The 23,151-nt window shown below is 38.4% G+C and overlaps 1 protein-coding gene across 50 annotated transcripts in view; it reads right to left on the bottom strand.

Annotated features, from left to right (window-relative positions):
* Positions 1-361: 361 nt before the first annotated feature.
* Positions 362-23,151, bottom strand: part of LOC108032991 (sodium channel protein para) — a 72,647-nt gene continuing 49,857 nt past the window's right edge. For all 50 annotated transcript variants that reach the window (XM_050887125.1, XM_017107072.3, XM_017107115.3 and 47 more), the window contains 7 exons: positions 21,648-21,770; positions 19,912-20,034; positions 18,773-18,967; positions 17,936-18,181; positions 15,563-15,833; positions 10,861-11,165; positions 362-9,216 (listed from right to left, as the gene is read on the bottom strand). In XM_050887125.1, coding sequence (XP_050743082.1) covers positions 8,191-9,216; positions 10,861-11,165; positions 15,563-15,833; positions 17,936-18,181; positions 18,773-18,967; positions 19,912-20,034; positions 21,648-21,770 — 2,289 coding nt within the window. In that variant the 3' untranslated portion in view covers positions 362-8,190. The remainder of the gene's footprint in view (positions 9,217-10,860; positions 11,166-15,562; positions 15,834-17,935; positions 18,182-18,772; positions 18,968-19,911; positions 20,035-21,647; positions 21,771-23,151) is intronic.

Here is a 23,151-nt window from a genome sequence, read left to right as displayed (position 1 = left end):
CTTTTAATTTATATATATATATCCTTTTGTTTTTGTATTGTTTTCTTTTTTGTTTTAATTTATTACATTACAATATTTTTAGGTTTCCCATTTATTAATTTGATTTATTTTGGTTTGTTTTATTATAAATTGTTTTTGTCGTTCTTTCCTTTATAAATTATACATAAATTATGCAACTTGTTCGAGAACTAAAAAAGCGTTAATTATTTATATATAATGAAAATAAAAATCGTTTACTTTTCATCTCGTTTTCTTTGGGCTTTTTCCTTTGCATTTGCTTTGTTTATGTTTTTGTTCATATTTTTACATTTAGATGTTATTGTGCAGTTTTGGTTTCCTTTCTTTTTTTTGGGTATGGTTGTTTTTTTTTATGTTTTATTTTATTTTGAATTAACTAATTATAATTCTTTTCCTTTGCGTAATAAACTAATTCAGGCGTTTGTTCTTTTCGTTTTTTGTTTTTATTTTACTTTAAATTTATTAATCGATAATATATCTTTATAAAAACAATTCTTGTCTGTCAGTGTGTTTTACGAGTGTTTCTTTGTCTTGGTTTCTTGGTTTCCGGTTTGTATTTCCCATTTTCCCGTTTTGGTTTTTTAATAAAAATGAATACATACAAAAACTGTTGTGTTTCATTTGTCCCATATAGATTTCCCATACGTTGCTATAAAAAAAATATATATGCAGGTATATTTATATATTAATATGTGTGTTTTTGGGCAAACTTAATGGATTATCTGTGGTTGTTGGTAAATACACGTATTCTATCGAAAAAATTGATAACAAGAGGCTGGCTTCAATCGAAAATCGAAGGTTGTGCCGGCGAAAACATTACAATGTATGACAGCGATGTCCCTATCCGTATTGTTTTGCAAGATTTATTTGTTAAGAGTATCGCTAGTACAAGTTAATGTCCCTTTAAAAAACTAGAAAACAAAATGCATATCGTGTGCCTGTCTGTATGTGTGTCGTTCTGTGAGTGTGGTGAGTCTGTTTGTCAAGCAAATGGACAAAGTGTTATACTACACATACTGTTATACTGCTACATAAATATACTCATATTATTATATATATATATGTTCATATATATATATTTGTATATATATATACAGTCGATTTCTTTTTAGTAGAAAAGTGGCGGGTGTCATAATTTTTAGCATTTTTTATTTCGTTTTTCGGTATTTTTTTTAGCTGCTTTTACTTGATCGCACATATATAATCTATACATATTCATATGTATATATCTTTATCATCTTTTTTGGGGTAGAATCTGAATCTGTGTGTCTGTAAGGGGTGCATGTGTTGTCTGGTTGTCCTACAGCCATCTGAACCACTTGGAATTTGTAGCCGGGGAAGTTGCTATCAAATAGAGTTGCTCGACAACGGCTCTGGATCGGGAGACGGGGGGTCGGAGAACCCCCCAAGAGGCTAAAAAATGAGAGGGGGTACGCTAAGAAACCCATAAAAAGACAAGAAGAAGAAGCCTGAACAATTTTCGGTCTGGCTCATGCAGCCGCTGCTGCATCGTTTAGAACCAGTCTTCGCTCCAGTGCGCCTCTCTCCGCGCTTCTCACCGAGGGCAGCTGGGTCCACGTTCCGAATGATGAATGCATTTTTACTCAAGAGGTCTGTCTTTCTGTTCGTGTCTGCACAAGCGAGAGAGAGAGAGAATAGAAAAAAGAGAAAGTGTTGTGTTCGTGTTTTTGTGTTAGAGTCAGACAGCTAGGCAGATGTAGGCATATGGCAGGCATATATAAAGTCTTTACAAAGACATCATCAGTTGCTTCGGTTTCTCACTAATAAATTACTTCAATTTGTTGATTTTCGTATTCGTTTGCTTAAATTGTATTTGTATAAAAAAAATATGCTAACGGTGCCTGTGTCTCTTCGCAAACGTCTTCTTTTTTTTTTTTTGGTTTTTTGTAATCTTGCTAATTTGTTTTTGTCAGTTTTTGCTGTTGCTTTAGTTAAGACTTCCTTTAATATGTATATTTAAATTATGCTCCATTAGTATCATGTAGCCATTTTCGCTAGCTTGCTGGTGTATAAATATAAATACATATATATCCCTCACGTCTCAATCTTTTCATGAGCTACTGCATCTCCATTGTGTGTGTCTGTGTGTGTCTTAGTATCTGTGTCTGTGGGTGGGTGGTTGCTTGTGGGCGTGGCAGGATATCCTGTCTCCGTGTGTGTGGTGTGTGTGTGAGTGAGTGGATGGGGCTCAGCTCTGGATGCATGTAAAAGCAGCTTGGCATTTTGTGACTCTGTTCATATAGCTTGGATGCACTCTGTCGTCTCTATTGGCTATCATTATATATATAAATTTTTCTTGTTAAATAATTCTCATTTTCTTCAGTCTGTTTTTGGTTTTTGCTTTTTTTTCGTTTTGTTTTCGTGTTCAACGGGCTTTATATAAACGGCTATTAACTCTTGCTCTCAATATAAATTGCAAATATTTCGCTGGATGGCAACTTTCGTAATTGTGAGTTCTTGTGTTTCGGTTTCGGTTTGGATTGGTTTGACTTTGGTTTCGTATAGTTAGGCCTGGTTTCTTATCTTAATCTCTGCTGCTTGGCTTCGTTTTTCCGGGGTCTGTCTGGGTGTCTGTCTGTCTGTGGGTGTGTGAGTGGGTGGCTGGGTGGGTGGTTGGATGGGTGAGAGGGCTGGCAACTGATAACACTCAAATTTAGGATATAACGACCTGATTGGGTCGTTGAAAACAACACTTTACTCATATTTGAAAACACGGGAATGCTTATGTGGGCCTTTGTGTTAATGTGTTCGTGTGGTTGTATATGCACCCTATGCTTTACTAAAGATTTCGAATTTTTTATGTAGAATATCTAATTGCAATAATTGTTCTTATTTCTTGGTATCGCCTCCTGCTCCTGCTCTGTATTTGAAATTTAATAGCTATGCATAATAACTGGCTGTTTTACATTTAAATGTTCTTGTTTTTCATTTTTTTTATACAGTTCGTTTTTGGTTTTCTCCTTTTTTTCGATTTTTGTTTGCTATTTATGAATTTCCTTTGCTATGCTTCGTTTGATTTGGTTTTGTTTGTTTTTTTTTTCTTTTTGAATTTTTTTATTTGTAAAATTTTCGGTTTTGCTTTTGTATAATTGTAATTTATAATATATTTTCTATTTTCCTTTTTTTTATGTAATTATCTAGGCTTATGTAATATATTACAAATGTACGAGTATAAAGCTAAAGTTTTTGTCCATCTTTGTTTTCCATTTCAATATAGTGAGTTAACAAAAAAGGATTTTATTATTAACTAATATAGAAATTTTCACGCTTTGATTTTTGAAGTGTATCTAAAAAATGATTTTATCGTTTTTGTAATTTGAGAATGTTGCGGGCTGTTTTCGGTTGCAAACTTTGCGACGCCACTGTGCGGCCGTGGGCGAAGCAGTGTGGAGTGCTTTTCCGCCCTATCTCGCTCTCTTTTGCACGGCCATTTTGCAACAGTGGATGTGCAAAAATTCGGCAACCTTCTGTGGTGAGGGTGTGTGTTCGTGTCATGGTTCGTGGGTGTGTGGTTTTATTGCTCTAAAATTGTTAGAAATTTATATACGTTTTATTGTTATCATGTTTTTTGTTGCGTTGTGACTTTCTTCAGCAGCACAAAATATGCAGTTGTTGGTTTTGTTTTGCTTTTGGTTGTTTTATAATTATTAGTTGTAGTTTTTTTTTTTTGGATTTCCCGTATTATCTTTAGGCATATTGTATATATAATTAATTTTATTTTGTCTAATGGCAATGATGCGCGTGTTGCTTCGAACGTAACCTCGGCACAAAAAATATGTTTACACGTATGCTAAAAATATGAAATAGATTTCCTTATCAATATCATTACCACCCTTCCACGACATCGTCGTCGTCGTCCTTTTCGTCTTCTTGTCCTCATGCATATTTTTTAACTTTTCGATTTCGATTTGCGTTTCGGTGTCGCTTGAGTTTACCGCTTGCTAAAATTCTTATCCTTTCCTCAGCTTGTATTATTGTAAATTTACACGTATATTATAGAGTATGTCATCCTCGACTTCTTGCATGTTGTCCCTTCTTTTTTTTTGCTTGTCGCATAAGCTTCATGTGTGGCTGTTGTTTTGCAGATGATGTTATTCACACATAGATAGTACAATATCTTGAAGTATATACCATTATAATATATGTTTTTTGTTTCAATTTTTAATTTCATTTGATTCGATTTTTTTGTTGTTTATTTAATCTCGCCCCGCCCCTCGTTTATAACAGTGCACTCAGTATAAGTAGATATATTATTCCTTTAATTTCCTCAATATTATATGCTTTTTTCGTTTAACTTATGCATTTTGTACGGAATTTTCAAACTTAATTTTCTGTTATTAGTTTATAGCATGTTTCGTTTATTATTCTCGACAAAGCGATTTATCGTTTTTTGCGTTATTTCCATGTATTCTATTATTTATCAAAGTGGGTACTCGTATTATTTGTCAAACAGCCAACAAAATGTATAATAATGAAGCTACATTTAAGTCGTTACAAAATTGGCAATTGGCAAGCGGTTAAATCAATGTGGGGGAAATTCAAATACGTAATACGATGAATTTAAGGCAAACCAAAGCGGAGTCTGTTCGAGTCGGGTTGCGTTGCGTCTAAAAGGGTAAGGGGTCTTAGGGGTCATGGTTAAACATAGTTTCGGGGTCTGATCATTGAAAAAGGTCTTGTAAACGCGTGCGCAAATAAAAAAACTCAATTTGGACTTTAAGGCAACGCTTAAACTGGTCCCCATAATGTACACATGTCAATTACTCTACAATTTTTGTTGTTTGCGTTACTTTTTGTGTTGGCTAAGATAATTTGAAATCAGAACGGTCGAGTATTGGAAAACTATTGTGGCTTGCTTTAACATTTCCTTTTTTTTTTTTTCCAACTTTGTTGTACGACCAAATTGAGAGAGTCGATCGATGCGAAGTGGCCAATGTAACTGGGGCATTATACATGTGTTTTACTGTAAAGAAAGCTGAGTTTTGCATTCAAAGCAAACTGTTATACATGTCGAACTCATATACTGTTGCCTACAACCGTCATGTAATTGTGTTATAATTATTTTAAAAGCTGTACAACCCTTATATTACTGTTATACATCCGGTAAAACGGTTATAAATCGGTTATACAACAGTTATTCAACACAAAAAGTTAATGTAAACACTCTGGCCATTTGCAATAAATCAACTGTGTCCATAAATTGGTGAGCTACTAGTAACAACATATTGGAAAACTAAACGAAAATACTGGCAAATCAAAAGCATTGGTTGACCGAGGGTGATTTGTAAACTCCCAGTGTTGGTAAACTTGGTACGATGCTGTTTATCTTTCTGTAAGTAGATTTGGATGTGCTTAGAACAAGTTCCGCATTTGTATTTGATTTAACAGATAGTTAGAAGTTAGGCAGTGTGTGAAAGCATGTTTCGTATAACAGTTTCAATTCGTGATCGGAGATAGAGTGAGAGCAAGTCAGCGAGAAGAGGATTGCCAATGAAAGAGGTCCTTTCAATGTCCATGTCTGCCTCTGTGTACATATGCTTTTCTCGTGGACGTGAGTGTCAGTGGGGTGAACTGTTAATTTTTGTTATTGTCAAAACCAAAAAGCGCATTGATCCCAAAGTATTCGTTTTTCATTCACCTCCTACGATTGCAGCAATTTCGAAGCAAAAGCAAAGCATTTACATGTGTCTGAGTTTCTATATATATGTTTGTTGAGTGAGTGGGTGGGTGGGTGAATTTTGCGAGAGTGTACTGTACTGTGTGTGTGTGCGCAATGGAACCTCACATATTATTTGTTTTCTTGCGACACTCGGGTCGAAATGCTCCACAACTTTCGGTGTAGCGGGGGCCGTTCGATGGAGTTTCATTGAACGTTATCGTAATCGGTTATCGGTAATCGTTTGCTTGTCAATACATAACTGAACAGCGTCGGAAAAGGCATTGCTAGTAAATGAAACGACATAGAAACCAAAGAAATGATATGAAGTAAGGCTGATTCAAACAAAGCTTAGCATGGCGAAACTGGGCGCAACTCAGCGAAATACTTTATCGTTTTGGTTCTTTTCTTCTTCTTTTGGATTGGTTATCGGTTATCGAAGATCGATTCTCGGTTTTCACATATCTTCTTGTCCATCGTTATAACGCGGCTGCGGCGGATACGAAAAGGAAAGCGAATGCGAAGGCGGTTGCCGCTGAAAAGTATTTTTCGCTCTTAAGCGGTTGGGCTAAAACTTTGTTTGAATTCAATTCAGTATCAATATCGTATTTTAGTTAAATTAGTTTTGTTATAATTACGTGTAATATATATTCGTTTTTTATTAACTTCTCTTGCTCACTGTGTAATTTAGCGTTAATCTCGATCTTTGCTCGATTCTACTTGTAGGTTTAGATAAAAAAGAAGTATGTGAAAATATAGCACTTTGAAAACAAAAACTTGTTCAAATTGTTCACTCGTTTTCGTTTCACTATTTGCTTTAGTTATATATTGTGCTAGGCACAATCGCTTCTTCTGCTAATTTCCGTTTTATGATTTCTTCTTTTAGCACTTGCTTTGAACTTGTTTCGGTACTGGTTCTCTTTCACTTAACATTCTTCGTATTGTTCAATTCTTCTATACACTTCTACCGTGTTCACTTCGTTCTTCGTACTTCGTTAATTGTTTGGTTGATCGATTGTTAGACTGATCGAATTCTAATTTGAATTGCTAAGATCTCTTGGTAAGGTTTCACTTGACTTTGTCTCACTTCGTTTGGATCCATGCGCCCCAACTCCAAGGATTTGTTTGGTACTGTTGTCGCTTTGTGTCGGTGTTTCTGTGTGGGGGTTTAAGAATGTGAGCGGGGATATAACCTCAAAATGAGGACATAACCTCATAATAAGGACATAACCTCAAACTGAGGACATAACCTCAAATATCCGATCTCTATGGGTGAAATGTTTGCTTTGAACTTTCTTGCTGGCCCAATGGGATGTTATCGCCTAAATCGAAACTGCAAGGGGAATGTCCGATAGGTAGTACGATTGTTTGTGAATGTGAATTAACTCTGTCTGCCTATTACTCTCTTGGTGACCTTTACCCCTCCTTTTGTGTGTGCGGGTGTACGTGTGAATGGGTGTATGGATGTTGTGTGAATATACTTTGACATTTAGCATTCGCTTTCGCTTTTGTTTGTCCCTCTTTTTGGTTTTTCATTTTTGGTTCGTATTGCTTTCAATGGCAGTTCGGGCGGTATTTTTTATTGGTGTTGCTTTAGTTACTGGTTTTGGGTCCGCTTTTGATTTACTGATTTAGTTTTTCATTATTTAGCTGGATAAATGTACAATACAAACTATGCAAATTGGTGTTCTCTTCTCGTCTCTTTTAGAATAAGTTAAAAAGTTTCATCTTGTTTATTTGAGAATGTTGCTTTTGGGGGATTTGTTTTTTTTTTTGCTTACCATACCTTTAGCGTTATATGCTCGTCGTTTTCTTTTGTTTTTATTTGCTTTTTAGGTTTGGTAGGTAGTTAATTAAATCAAGCGTGTTGTTTGTTGACCCACTACTGGCAAATACATTTTTTAGAGCTTGTTCATCGTTCTTTAACTTTCTTATCGGCTTGTTGTTTTTTGGGGTTAATAATTGTTTATGGTAATGTAAGTGTGTGTATATGCTTTTCGATTGTAATGTGTTTGTGTGTACTGATGTGTTTAACTCCTTCTTCTTCCACCTGCTTAGGCAAATAGTGGTTTGGAAAAACGCCTAAATGGATTGGACTACGAGCTGCTTACAAATTATTGAGACATTTCGGTTTAGCTTAAGTATGATTGTTGTTGGTTGCTGACTCGTTAACTGAATAATGCGGGTATACAAATATGTAACTCAAAGAGACATTACACTGGTGTTGTTGTTGTTTTTCTTCGTTATATCATCGGTTGCTGTTACTTTTACTGTTGTAGTTGTTGTTCTCTTGATGTTGTTGATTGGTTCTTTTTATTGTTGTTTCGTTTGTATGGTGTACTTTCATTATATAGCAGAAAATTATGCTTGTTGTTCGCCTGGTTGCTGTTGTTGTTAGCTCACTGTTGCTGCACATTGCCGATGCAACATGCAGCATCCAACACGTACTCATGCTAATACTCGCGTGCATCTTGGAGGGGGGGGCGAGGCCTGGCTCAGACATCCGCCGTGCGCGACGTGATGCTCGGCGATCGCGAGTGGATGACCACCTTGTGGCCGTTCTTCGTCACGAACCCGTCGCTCTCCACGAGAACGGCGGTCTGTCGTCCGGCGCTACCCGCCCCGGGACTTCCCGCCGTCGTGGCCGCCGCCGCCGCCGCTACTGCTGCTGCCGCTGCATCCTCACCCGGACTATTTACATTGCTCTCGTCGGCATCGGCAGCTCCTTCTCCAGTTCCAGTTCCATTTCCAGTACCATTAACACTACCATCTAATGCTCCACCGGCGGGGGCCTCGCCTCCATCCGCCTGCTCATCGGGCGCTGGGTCAACGGCATCCGGATCGCAGTCGCCATCGCCATCGCCATCCGTATCCGGTTCAAAGGACCCGCCACCCGCACCGCGCGCCTTGTGCTTTCGCCAGGCGTGCTGAATCAGCCGGGCACAGTACTCCTCTCGCTGGCGCCACAGCGTCGATGAGACTGGTTCGTAGCCCTCCGTATCCGGACGGGCCGCTATCTCACCGATCTCGCCCGTCTCCTCTATCGGATTGCCCTTGCGCGCAAAGAAGTCTTTCGTGAGGGCGTCAAGAATGTCGACGCAGTACATGAGGTCGCCGCGACAGATGGGTATGTCCATCGATATGATCTTGTACTTGTTCGGCTTATGGATCTGCAGCGGGGGCTCCAGCACGTCCAGGAACTCGGACAGCTGGTCGTAGCGTATGTACTGTGTGCCCTCCGGATCGAACTGCTGCCAGATCTCATAGTACATGTCGTAGTCGTCGTCGGTCAGACCCTCTTGCACGTCCTCGGTGGCCTGACTATAGTTCTCGAGAATGACAGCAATGTACATATTAATAACTATCAAAAAGCTTATAACTAGGTATGAGAGGAGAAACGTTATTCCAACGGTCGCTGAACCACAATTGCCCGGATAGCCTTTGTCGTTGTCGGGTGGATCGCATGCTTCCTCATTGATAATGGCGTCCAGTACACCATCCCAACCGGCTGACGTCGACATCTGCCAGTTTTAATAGGATATGGATTTGGAATTGGATTTTGAAAATTGGTAGTTTTGGAAAAGTCAATTGATTGAAGACCAATGATATGGGATCACAGTTCAGGATCAACGATTTGGGATGGTGCAAGTTGGGAGCAAAGATTTGAGATTGGGATTACGGGATTGCAAATGGAGCATTATCGATTCGCAATCGATTACAAATTGACAGGATTGGATTGGCAGTTGTACGATCGGTTGGGCATGGTTCGATGCATCAATATTTATTGATCGATATTTATCGATGCATGTCAGGTCGTTCGTTCGTGGTGGTATTGGTGTGTTTTTTTCGGTGTGTTCGTATGTGGGCGGTGGGAGAGAGAGAGAGAAGTTTAAGACAGAAGATACAATAACAAGAAGAGTCATCATTAGTCAAACGTTCGGCACCGGGATCGCTGGGCTAAGCAAACTAGTTATGTATGGCATACGGTAGGTGGTTAGTACAGTTACGGCTATAGTTAGTAGTTATACATTGAGTGTGTATTCGGTATGCGGCTACGTTACGGATAATCGGCTGCCTTGCTTTGATCCGGCCCCGAAAGTGGGGTAAGCTTGTAAGCCATAAAAAGTCCCCTTGGCCCGGTCGAAAGGGCGATCAGGGGCGTTGCTAGGAGGGCGATATTTGCTGGGGACTCTGTGCCCAGAACTGGGGGATTCAAAGCGGTAAGCGTGGCAAGCATTTGTATTAGCTCGAGAAGTCGATAGACTCCAGATGGGGAAAGTACAAAGAATAGGATGTTTAAAGCAGTTGCGATAGAAAGATAGTTTAAAAGTAGGTAGATAAAGAGAGAGGGATGGGTTCGTGTTCCCGGGATCGTAAGATCGAATATATTTTTCAGTTTGCCTTTACATACAAGTATGTAGATATACGTAGGTGGCGAGACTTTGGGGGTGGGTTGTTGTTTTTTGGGGGGAGGGGGTGTCTTGAGGAAACTTAACATTTCATTTGGTGTTTGTTGAAAGAGCTGAATTAGTTTTTTTTTTGTACAATTTACTAAAATAATGCATATACAGAGAAGCATATACTTTAGATACAAATTGATTGAAAGAAAAACAAGCGCAAAAACAAAATAGAAAAGCAGTTTTGACACCGCACCGTTCCGTGACCAAATCAATTTTGGACTTCACGTGATGCCGTGGTGCAAAATAAAAGTTAAGTGAATCGTTTAGATCGTTGAGTTACTTTGTACAGATAACGTAAAAAGAGTAAATGGTAAACCGATAGGCAGACAGATAGACAGAGATTTAAACAAATCGATAAATAAAATCGAAGGTTAATCAAAAAATCGCACTAATTTAGCTTTTACCAACAACTACCGCAGCTTCAATCAACATTGTGATGTTGCCACTAGACTGAAAAAACGATGGCCGACCCAAAATGGCGGCACCATTTCCATTTCCGTTTCCGGCCATCCATCGACGTCCAAACTCCAGCGATAGAGCGTCGCCGATCGATGGTCAGGGCAGAGAGGTATGGTATTGGTTCTTCTTTTTTTTCTTTCGCGACTAGTAACTTTCGATTTCAGCACGGGGTCGTGGCAACATCACCCAACGACAACAACAATAGACAACATAAACCGTCAACGGAATTGTGGCTGGGCTTCTTACCTGAAAGAGCAGGATCATGCTCTGGCCAAAGGTCTTGAAGTTATACACGTCGTTGATGCCGCTCTTCTCCTTTACGTGCATGAAGAACGACATGCCGAAGATGGCGAAGATGAACATGACCAGGAACAGCAGCAGGCAGATGTTGAAGAGGGCTGGCAGCGACATGGCCAACGCGAATAGCAGCGTCCTGATGCCCTTGGCACCCTTCACCAGTCGAAGGACTCGGCCCACCTTCGCCACACGCACCACTCGGAGCAGGGTCGGCGACACGAAGTACTTCTCGATAATATCGCTAAGTACGAGACCTGTGACAAACATTTGGCAGCGGATAGGGGATTGAGTTTATCAAGATAAATCAGTTGAGTTGATACATAGAATCGGGGCGGGAGTCGGGGATGGTAATTCGGGGGGATATTGGATGGGGTTTCTTTAAGCTGGCGACTAAAGCTCCGGGAGCTCGGGACTTAAACACTTGACATAGCTGAAATATGGAAAGCATTAGGTTGTCGGCACGCTCCGCTCCTCCATTTTCTCCAACGTCAGTTAACAATTTACAAACAGATACGCACACGCACACAGTTGGGATAGGGGTTACAGGTTAAGGTAACATTAACAAACGCAAAACTTATATGTACACTTTAGACAATAGTTACGCTGGGGTACAGTTGACACAAAACATAAACAGGCGGAATGAAAGTACAAAATAAAAACAGGGCAGTCGATCAATCGAAGAGCAATTACAAATCGTTGTGGAGCGAAGAAAGTACAATTAAATTACAATTACATTTACAACTGATACAGTCAAAGTACAGTTACTGGTTACATTTACGGACTAGCAGTACAAGTACAGTTAACTCCAGTGTTTAAAACGCTTCATCCGAAGTGGAAAAAGTCACGATGTTGTGTAACTCCTGAAACTTTTCAATAGGAAATTCAGAAAGTTTTTTAAACACTGGTTAACACAAAGGTTTTTTACAGCTGGCCTAAATCAAATTAGGGAGTTTGGTGGGCAAAAACCAAAACAGAGAGAAAGAGAGCCTTAGAGAAATAAAACGATCAAGAAATGAAAGAAAAATGTTAAAAACTAAAAACTTTAAGGTTAGAGTAAACGGTAAACGCTGAACGGTTAACAGTAAACGGTTAACAGGTTAAGCAGTCGATATCCTTTTGCTTGCGAGCAGCTGGCGCAGGAGCAGGCGATCTTTGGCGTTGGTTTAAGCAGCGACAGCAAAAGTAGCATCAAAACAAAATCTTGGAGCCCGAAATCAGTAAGTCGGGAACCGTTATCGATATATGAAATAGATTTTTCTTTTTTTTTCTGTTTGGAATGCGTTGTCACGTTTTCTTTAGCGATAATCCGCAGCATATTTTATATGTGCCAAATACTATACACTGCAAAGTTCGTTCGCTGCCTGGCTGATCAAAATGTTCATTGGTTCTAATTTTGTTTGGTAACTCGTTTGATGGCTCTAACAATGACGAAAGGGCGTTGGAAGGGCATTGGCGTGGTCGAACGAACTATTTGCAGGACTTTTGAAATTTTGAGCTGAGAGCGAAATTACAGCGATCTCGAAAAAGGATTAACTAGTTAAAGGAACACAAAAATTAGAGTAGTAAGGTGAAAGCTTCTTATAATTAGGTAGAAAGAGTTGTTGTTAAAAAAAATTGGGTATTTGAGTGGGGGGGGGTCAAGTCCCGCACTAGGGAATGGCTTGGGAACCATTGGAGGGGTACTCGTCTATAGAATATACAAAGTTGTATGCTTTTTACTACGTTCATAGTAAAGTACATAATCTCCATCGTAGATTGGACCAAAACCATTAAGAAGATTCAGGCTATTGCTACGGTATATCCATCGATTTGGTTTTACATAGTTTCGATTTTCAAAGTAGTTCTTTGAAAACGAACAGAGATTGTGGGCCTGATTGTGGGCGGGACCCTCCGGCATGGGCACTCTAAAAACACACTATCAACGGGGCTCGGAATTCAGGTTTTAGGATCGGTTTAACACGATACGATGCGATTCGGCTGGGTTGGTTTGGATTGAATTGCCGTTGGGTCCGGTCCGATCCAGTTCAACGGCCTTGCAGGATCCGCACGCTAAGACAGTCCGCATGGCCGTTGTCCTGGCTGGGGCCCCGCCCTCAGAGCTCCTGGCTCTGATCGCTGGCGGATCCCTTGATGAGATTGGGATCCCCAGTTGGTTCGGTCTGGATACCATATGCAGTAGCTTACAGAGTTATGCAACCGACAATCGCACAGAGTGGAATGCTTGTGGAATGCCCATTGACACCTAACTCTGAATGAATCTTGTGTGATTGAGTTTATCTTGATTTTAATTTTCATTTCGTTTCGTTTAATATTCAGTTATGCGTTTTTGTGCAAGCCATTTAACGTGTTCGAGTGTGTAGTTGTGTGTGTGTGTGTGAGAGTGTATTAGCAATTGTTTTTTTTTATTGATTTTTTATTGTTATTCTTGTTATTTTGTTATTTAAAGAATTTGCATTTACAAAAGCTAAGTCGTCGTTTTTTATTTCTTTTTTTTGTGGATTGTTTTCGTTTGCCTTAAGCGTGTATTAATATATTCGTCTATAAGGATATCACTTTGCGTCTGTCGCAACATCGAAGCCAAATAAGGAAGCGTACTTTAGAGCGTTCGAAAAAATTTAAAGCATTTTAGTTTCGTTTTTTTTTTCTTGGAAAGTGCGCTTGAAAACAAGTTGGAGCGCGTGAATCTCTTGCGAGTAGTAAACATATATATGAGATAAAGGAAGCGTAAGCAACATTAAGTTTCGCAGCTCTTAAATAGTAAGGGTTTACTTGAAGCTTCTCTCGCAAAAACTATAGGTATTTCAAAAGTGAAACGAAAAACTTGTACATGTAGGGAAAAAACACAATACGATCGGTTTGTTTAGGTTCCGTTTTTTTTGAGGGGGTTATCTTGGTTACTGGTTTTGGTTCGGTTCTGGCTTGGAGTTGGATCAAGGTTGAGAGGTTGGGGTCTTTGGAGTGAGGGGGCTGAGGGATTTCGGGGTCTTTCGCTAGACAAAATATTTTTTTGGGCGCATTCGAATAGGGACAACACCTTCGACAGCAACAGAACGGTAGAAAGCATCCTTTTCAACGAACTCGGCATTAAAAAGGAGGCTCTCTGTTGCTTTGGTCAATGTAGTAAAGCATATTTTAAGCCATCTTTTGTAGAGTTTTTCCTGCTCGTTTCTGGTTGTATCCAAAAGCCAATTCCTACTTGATTTTCAGAGTATAATTCCACATACTTTGAGTGGTGGGATATGTCTCGTCTCAGCTCTTCCATTTGTTCGTTCTCTTTTTGTGCTTACGTATGCGCAATTTTTTCGATCTTATAATTGTAGTTTAAGATTAAATAAAATAAAAAAGAAATAAAACAAATCATGAGGGCTCAGGTATGGCCCTTTTAAGTTTGAATAAAATATAAATATTTTTCTTGACAAACTTCATTTGAAATCTGCCAATTGTTGGTATTAATACTTGATTGACAACGAAAATAGAACAACTTTATGGTCAAATACAAATATTTCGATTTTAACGGCAACTACGAACGACAACAATTACTTGGAAAACACAATCAAATCAACACCAATATAGTAACGTAGTACGTTTACTTTTCAACTTAGGCTTAAATAAAAATGTAACATCAATTTACTTATTTTACATACAAATTTGGCAATAACAGCAACAACAATTTAAATATTATCCATAGTAATTAATCGATTGCGCATTTGCAATTTTAGCTGGAATTCTGTATAGCAATAAAGCACAATGATACCAATTTTAGATTAATAAGTTTTTAAAAAGTACTTCTGTTGATTTATTTATTTAAATAACCGTTCGATTTTAAGCCGCATGAAATAAACACAAGAATAGATAGCATGTATAACAGCAAAAAGCCTCAATTTAAAAAGATTAAAAAAAATCTGCTGGTATGTCAGATTTATAGCTTATATTTATATTTATTTGTATAAATTTCTATAAGATTTTAAAACCTTAGCAATTTTTTTTTTTAACAATTGACAATATGTTGAATTGAAACAGATTATAAGTGTGTATATAACAGATGTATAACACTTCCTTTGAAAGCATTATTACATCTTCAGCTTATTATGCAAATGGCAAGCGGTTTAAAAGCGAAAACAAAAACATAACTTGGAATACGTTAAGCACAACAACATTGAGCTGCTCATATAGTGATTGTGATCCCGTCATAAGTACATATATAACAGTTGGACCCACATCGCAATATGGGCACTCGTGATACAACAATGTTTTTACACAACAAATAGGTTGGGAGGGGAATTACATTGCTCAATTCATTTGCTGGGAATGGGGGATTTTAATACGAGTCAACATCGAACAATGGAATTACGCATTACCTATACGACAGCAAATTAGCAACAATTATTGGAAAGGACAATACTTAAAGAGATAGGAGCGTACTGTTGCAGAGACAGACAGATTTTTACATCAAATATATGCATATAGATAGAGAGAGTGGGGAGAGAGGGGAGTTTAGATCACGAAGATCACGTAAATGATCCTGAATTCAAAAAGTGTTTGTTTATTTGCTTTAGAGCTTGGGGTCAATTTGCATACTTTGGCTATTTGGTTTGGCGGTTGGGTATTGGTTGGTGGGTTAATTTGGAAATTGATTTTCGGTTTTACTTACCTAAGATGGATAAAATGACAACTACTACATCAAATAAATTCCATGGCTCAATAAAATAGTGATATCGTAAAGCGAATATTTTTAATAGACATTCGGAACTGAAAATAACTACGAATATCGCATTGAGATAGTCTAGGACCGCGTTGTACGTGTCCGACGCATCGTAACGATCGAGGGTCATGGTAAACATGTTCAGACCAATGAATAACATAATGATTATATCGAATTTCTTATCGGTTACTATTTCAAAGACTATTGCTTGTGGTCGCCACTGGAATGGTAAAAAGAAGTCAACCAAAGATCAATAAGAAAATCAAAAAGGAAATAATACGGAAAGGTAAAAACATAAAACGTAATCAATCGTTGGACACCGACAAAACACATTGGAGAGAAGAGAGAAAAGGAATAGAAGAGTTTTGTATAAGTACATCTGGTTAAATACGTCGCATTTGCTTATTAGTTATGTATAGGTTAGGAGTTATTAGCTCAGTTGATCGCTTTATAAGTGTTATTAAGTTACTTTCAGTTACTATTTTATATAGTGATTTATCGTATTCTTAGCTTTGCTCTTGATTTGAGGCTGATTCTTGCCAGTATTACATAACGTTTGTAGATCTGTGCCAATTGCAAACTTTTTTCCACGATGTGATGTTCCGCGGAGCGTCTTTCCCATTTTCGCGCACCTGCAGACGTACAGAGTAGGCTCATAACAGTAAAACGGTTGGGTATCTTTGTTAGACAGTGACTCAGTGTGCTAGAAACATTCATTCATTGCATTGGTTAAGGTTTATTGGTTATCGATTAAGGTCTATATAACAGAGCACTAAACGAATCTTTGGCGGCATATCACGAGACAGAGACGGATACATTTACGGAGCTATGAATAGAGAGAGAGAGAGAGAGAGAGAGAGAGGGAGAGAGATAATTCGGTTTGAAAACGTGCAGTCCGTCTCTTTTCTACGTCAGCATGCCAAACGCTAGCCGTTACCTCACACTTATAATTTCTGGTAGCTCGATTTTAGTTTGGCTATCGACTTAATTTTGGTTTTAGTTATCGGTTATCGTTCTGTGACTATCACTAAACATGCCCAGAGTAGAGATTATAGAGAGACGTGCCAAGATGTATGCTATGTACACATCCAGATAAGGAGTAGTAGTTGTACGAGAGTAGTAAAGAAACATGCATAGGTTGCCATATCTAAGTTAGGAGTGTTGCGAGTGGGGTATCATAGATAGGTATATACATTATATAGATAGATTGTAGTTTTGCTTTGCTTTTGGAATTTTAAATTTGATAGAACGAACGTCCAGCTGATAAATGGCAGACATAAAAATGTTTAAGTACAGACGAACCAAACGGACACAATACTTAAGAACAGCTAGTGGAAATTAAGTATTAGAGTAGAAAAGAAAACGGTATGTTGCGATCATATCGTCGTCGCACTCGCACTCGCAGTCGCACGCAGGAGTCGCTCAATGGCAACAGTGGCGCTGTCTCTCTCTCGCACCACGGCAGCCATTCCAGAGACTCGACTTGGTGCGCTGCCTTCATCTTCTTGTTCTTTTCGTTTTCGTAATGTTTCTCATGTTGTTTCTCTTGTTTCAAAGATCCATCAATTAACTTGACAAAATATTGCTAGAGAACAGGGCCTTTCACATACATACATACATACGCGCGTACGTAGATATGTGTTTGGTACATGAATATACTCAACGGATTGCAAGGGTTTTTGGTCGACGTTCGAGTCCGTATAACAGTTTCGTACTAATTCTTTGAATATTAGTCGAATCATATTTTTCAGTATTTGTCCTTAGAGGTGTTTTATTTTGAGTTTATAAGTCTACTATAAATGTCTGATTCAGTAGCACAGTTCGGTGTTTCTTTAATACAAGTTAACATAGAAAAAAGTTTATCATATATACAAAATGTTATATATACAATATAGATACGATTGGCACAGATTACGCGATCAAAAGCTTTTTTCTATTATTGCGCTGACTTTTATTTGTTAATTTTATGTTATTCGATCATATTTCTTATTGGTTAATATATTAATTCAGTTTATAGGTTTCGATCATGGGGCATCAAATGATTTGAAGTAGGCAAAAATCGGAAAGTTTGAGAACTTGGCAAGTATGTCACTTGGATAAATTTGTACTTCTTGTAGTACGTACACAGGCATTTATGTCCCCTCTTAGATTATTTTCAATTTAGTTTAAAAATATTATTTTTCATTTATTCCATTTTCTTATTGTGTTATATTTATTTACGCTTTTTGTAGTTTGATTGTTATTATTGATTTTTTATTGGTTATAGTTTTTCGGTTTTTAAATTATTAATATTTTTTTTTTTGTATTTTGTTGTTGTCTTACCCTTGGTCTTGGAATGGCTTTTAATGGTTTTTTAGAGCCCATCTTTTTCATAGCATTATAGTACTTTTTCTGATCTTCTGTCATGAACATTTCTAATGATCCACCTGCTTTTTTCTTTTGCTCATTAAAATTATCAATGATAACACCAATGAACAGATTGAGTGTGAAAAATGATCCAAATATGATGAAGAATACGAAATATAAATACATGTAGATGTTCGTTTCACGAATTGGTTGCTTGTCCACCTGTTATCGATTGTTTGGCCAGTTCGATATCGATCGATAGCAGCAGGAAACGTTGTTGAATTTTGTGTTTGCGGGGAAATTTTGTAGTATGGCATCATTGGTTTCAGTTTCGGGTTTCATTTCATTTCGTTTCGATTCGTTTTTTATTTGGTGAATGGATCATTTTTAGTGTTGCTCGTGTTGTTGTTGTTGTTGTGGAGTGGGTGTGGCCAGAGTTTTTTGGGAGTGATGTGACCGTATTTGTTGTTGTTTGTAGTTGTTTTTTTTAGTGTTGAGTGTTGTTGTAGTTGAAGATTTGTTGATCATACATAAAAAAGAGAAAAAGTTATAGATAAAATTGGTTGATTAATAAAAAGTATCATAGACTGGACTTAATTATTGATTATAGACATTTTCTTTACATTTACAGTATGTATGAATTAACTAACTATTCGTTTGCAACATAGCTTTGTCATAGCGGTTTTCTGCTCTATTTTGCGTGTTTAAATGGATTTTTACTTGTTTTTGTGGTTGGCAAAGCGCATTGGCAAACATAAATGCAGTCTGATTTGGGTGTTTGGAGTGTTATGGATTATAAGGGTTGTACATTACCTCTCGTGAATCGATAGCATCGTTCATGATTTGTATCCAGCCTTTGAAGGTGGCCACTTGGAAAAGGCACAGATACGCGTTACCTACATGATCGAAATTCATTGCTGAATTCACCCACGTGTAGTTCTCGCTCTCGCAGGCATTGCGATTTGGTATGATCTCGTGGCTGAGCTTCGTGCCGTTCATGTCCTCGCACTGTTGGTTATCGATTATCGGTTTGGTGGTCATCGGTGATTGGCGTCGATGGGTTTGGTTTTGTTTATCGAGTTGATTTCGGAAAAATGTATTTCAGTTATGCGGGATTTCACATACAGATATATATAGTAACAGGTATATAAATGGGAAGAGTAGATTACATAAGGAAAGAGCTATACATAGATGCTAACTAAGTTGTAATAGTGTCAGTGGTTCTGTGGGTGTGTTAGTGTTTGAGCAGTTAATTAGCTTGGCCTCTTGACTAAACGGTATTTTAAAAAGCTCGGCTTGAAAAGAATTTGATTAATTTATATTTAATTATATTAAAATATATTGGATAGTTAATGTTTTGCTCTTCTTCAATTTCCAGTGCAAGAGGCAATGTACTGTCTAAGGCTATTACTAAGGAGTGTTCTAAGAAACGTTTTTAGTGCAGCAACTTTCGCAAGGTCGCATACTCGTATAGTTATATAACGTTCGATAAGCATGCCCAAGCTGAATCGGACTCTGATTCATCTGATTTTGATCTTAACTCCGATTCTAGTTTTTGCTTAGGACTTGCATTTGAATGAATTCTGATTATATGTACAGTCCGCAAGGATTTGTTATTTGGACAAAGCCTTGGCTCGTTACTTCTTAACCTAGCGTTTTGAATCGTGTTTAAAACTCAACTATTTACGAAAAATAGATGCAAAGATACGCATTTCTTTCAAGACTGATTTAATTTGATTCGACTGATTATCGCTAATTATGGAATGCTGCTCGGAATTGGGTTTCTTTTTTCAATTTTAGCCGTTGGGAGGCGAAACGAGCACAAGCCTGTGACTTGTATTCATTTTGCCGCCGATATTTGGCCTGTTTGATTATGTTTCGGTTTCGGTTTTTGGTTTTGGCTTGGTTTCTGGTTTTGGTTCAGGTTTTAGTTTGAAACATTTGGCACGTACCTTAAAATATTTTCCAGCAAAAAGCTGTACACCCATTATGGCAAAAATTAGCCAAAATATTAGACACACCAATAGCACATTGAAGATGGACGGTATAGCTTGTACCAGCGCATTAACAACGACCTGAATTTGGTTTTGGTATTTTTTTTGTAGTCGTACGTTTCAGATTTCGTGGATTGATTGATTAATCGATCGTTAACCGATTGGGTCGTCGTTGGCAACGTCGATGATGATTGGGGGTTGAGTTATCGATGGTTTGGTTGTTTGGTTGGTTGTTGTTGTAGTTGGGATACATGGGTATATGGGTGATGCGAGGCAAGGCGAGGCGAGGGCGGGGGAGAGGGGATAGAATATAATACAATAAATGCAGAGAGTTATTTAGTCAGTTGGGAAATATATATATAGTTATCGGTATACACTAAGTTAGTAACAGACTTATAAATAGATGTGGATGTACAAATGTGTGTTATTGCGTGTATATGGTTGTATTGTGAATGAGTGAGGGTGCTGTATAGATGGCTAATAGTTTATTTATAGAGCTCTGTGCTTGAGTTTTATGAGATGAAAGCTTGTGTGTGTGCATATGAAGTTTTTCTCGGTGTTGTTCAAAACTACTTGCAGGCAGCGTGCGTTTCTCAACACTGAGACATGGCGCAGCAGCAGTTCACTTTACAACACTACATGTATAACGGTTGGGAACAACAGGCAACGACATAACGGTTCTTTTGAGAACAAGCAAGCATATTATCAAATTGAAGTAGTTAAATATATAAATACAGCAAATTTAGCTAAGAGTTAACTTAAACTAGAGACTAAGTACGTGACTCCGATTGGAATTCGGACTAGATGAGATGGATTAAGTACGAGTAGAATAAAAAGTGGTGTGGGTACATAAGACGATGATAATTCTAGCTTTAAGTTCGATCGGTTTCTACAATACTGGGCAGGCAAAAAGATTCGACTGATTGTCGTCGATTGAAGCTAGTTAAGCGAATTTCGTAGTTGGTTATGTTCGAATGAGCCAATTATTCTAAGAGTGAGCCGAGCGGACGATCAATAAAATATGTGGATAGTAGGACAAAAATAGAGAGAGAGAGAGAGAGAAAGAGAGCGAGCGAGCGAGCGAGAGCGAAAAGGAGAGCGAGCAAGACGCAACTTGTGTGAGAGAGAAGGCAAGGCAAAACAGTTGTCTAATTATGTATAACGATACGAATAAGTATAAGAATAACGGTTAACGATAGCTAAGATTAACTCTAGTACTTGGAATGTGTTTTTTGTGTTCGGCTGATCGATGAGAGAGAGATTTGAGAGTAAGTAGTTGGGTAAGTAGCATCTAATCAGTCAATCAATTACGGTTTATGTTTTACAGATTACGGATAACGGATGCAACAAATCAAATCAACTGCTGCACTGATGCAGATAGATAATCATGGCATGAGTCCATCAATCCAAATGGTTAACTGTGTAAAGCTACGTTTAAATTTCTCTAGATACACAATTCGGATCGGTTGCTGTTAGTTTGAACGAAATGAGTCGCCAGTATTAGTTATGATGAGATTTGGCGCTATTAGCAGGATTGATATACGATTTACGATATGCTGATACTGATACTGATTTTGTTACTGATACTGATTGATGAAGTTGTTTGTTTGTTGGTTTTTTGTTGTGGTACTTGGTTTTGATTTGATTTTGGTTTTGGTATAGGGTTGTTACGAGTATGTATGGAAAGTACGTACCCTCATGCCCTGCATACGGGACATGGCACGTAGTGGTCTCAGTGCTCTTAACGTTCGCATAGTCTTGAAGGCTTGAATACCACCAGCTCCAACAAGTGAAGCAACGAAGTTGATAAGCGATACCTAGTTTCGATATAGTTCGAATAGTGCCAAGTTTAACATATTTATTTGCATACAGAGATCTTTGTAAATAAAGCAAAAGTGTTTTCTTTCTTTTCGGTGTGAATTTGGTTCTTTGTTCAGTTGGGTATCAGGTTAAAGGTTCTTGGTTTTGGTATTTAGTTCTGTCTGTCTAACAAAAAGAAGCTTTACAAAGTTAAATCCGCGCCGTTGTTGTTGGTATTGTTGTTGCAGCTGCTGCTCGACAAAAAGGGGCAAGGCAAAAGGGCGGGACGGGGCGTGGCAAGGGCCCTATGGGTTCGAAGAACTTACTTGCATATTACCAATGCGCTGTTCTGACTTAGACAAAACATGTTCTTAAACAATAGCCTAGGGTAGTACGATAGTTGATAAATTATATAGTTTGTACGAGTATATATAGATAAATATAGGTCTTCTGGCAAATACATAGATGGTAACACTTATAGACGTAGACACATACACACAAAACAGGTTAACACATATGCATATAAAGTACGTATATGTAGATTACTGTGGGTTCGGTTTGTTTCGATAGGTTTTTTGGATTGGTTCGATGTGTATTTGGAAGTAGTTTCGGTTCAATCCAAGGCTTGGGATACGATTACTGATCCGGGTGAGAGAGAAAGAGAGACGAGAGTTGTGTGTGTTGTTTGGGACGAAAACGGAGTACTGAAATCTGGTAAGTCCTTTTCGATATAAAAGCGCATTTGAAAAGGACGAAACATCCACAGAGATAGAGAGAGAGAGAGAGAGAGATGACTTTGGGATCTAAACTAGCTCTGTCTAAATTGATAGTTTCCTAATTCGATCATTTGCACCACCAGCCGCACCACACTCCACAATGGACGAATTCGGCATGCATACGCCGTGGACAAAACGAGTCGAAAGATTGAATGGATGGATGTTGCGTGATTCGACAGATTCTTCTAATATTTACAGACTTTACTTTTGTGACGTTGGGAGAGAAATCGGATGTTGGTCGGGGCGTATGCAGGGACCTCGATGGGTCCATTGTGCAGTCGTGCGACCTCATCACTAGGTTCTCATTGAAAATGGCTTTCGGCTTTTGGTTTTCTGTCTTGATCTGTCTCTATGTTGACACATTTTTGCTCAAACTTTGCTGCCGGACTCGATTGGGTATTGTGGATCCCAGTTTTCACTGGACTGACTGTATTTTGGGGGGTGTGTGGGGACTAGCCCCGGATAAGAGCTCAGTTAAGTTAGCCCAGACCAAGCGACATCAGTTGGTTTGAGACGGGACGCGACTGGAGCGTCGTTTGTTGTAAGTAAAACACTGCCACCACTGCGTATGAGCGATTTGTCGAATGCTCGACATCTGGTTGTTCTGATTGTACTGATTGTG

Source organism: Drosophila biarmipes, chromosome X (assembly GCF_025231255.1).
Source record: "Drosophila biarmipes strain raj3 chromosome X, RU_DBia_V1.1, whole genome shotgun sequence".
Lineage (NCBI taxonomy): Eukaryota > Metazoa > Arthropoda > Insecta > Diptera > Drosophilidae > Drosophila > Drosophila biarmipes.
The sequence above is the reverse complement of the archived record's forward strand: the minus strand, read 5'-3'. Positions and strand labels throughout refer to the sequence as shown.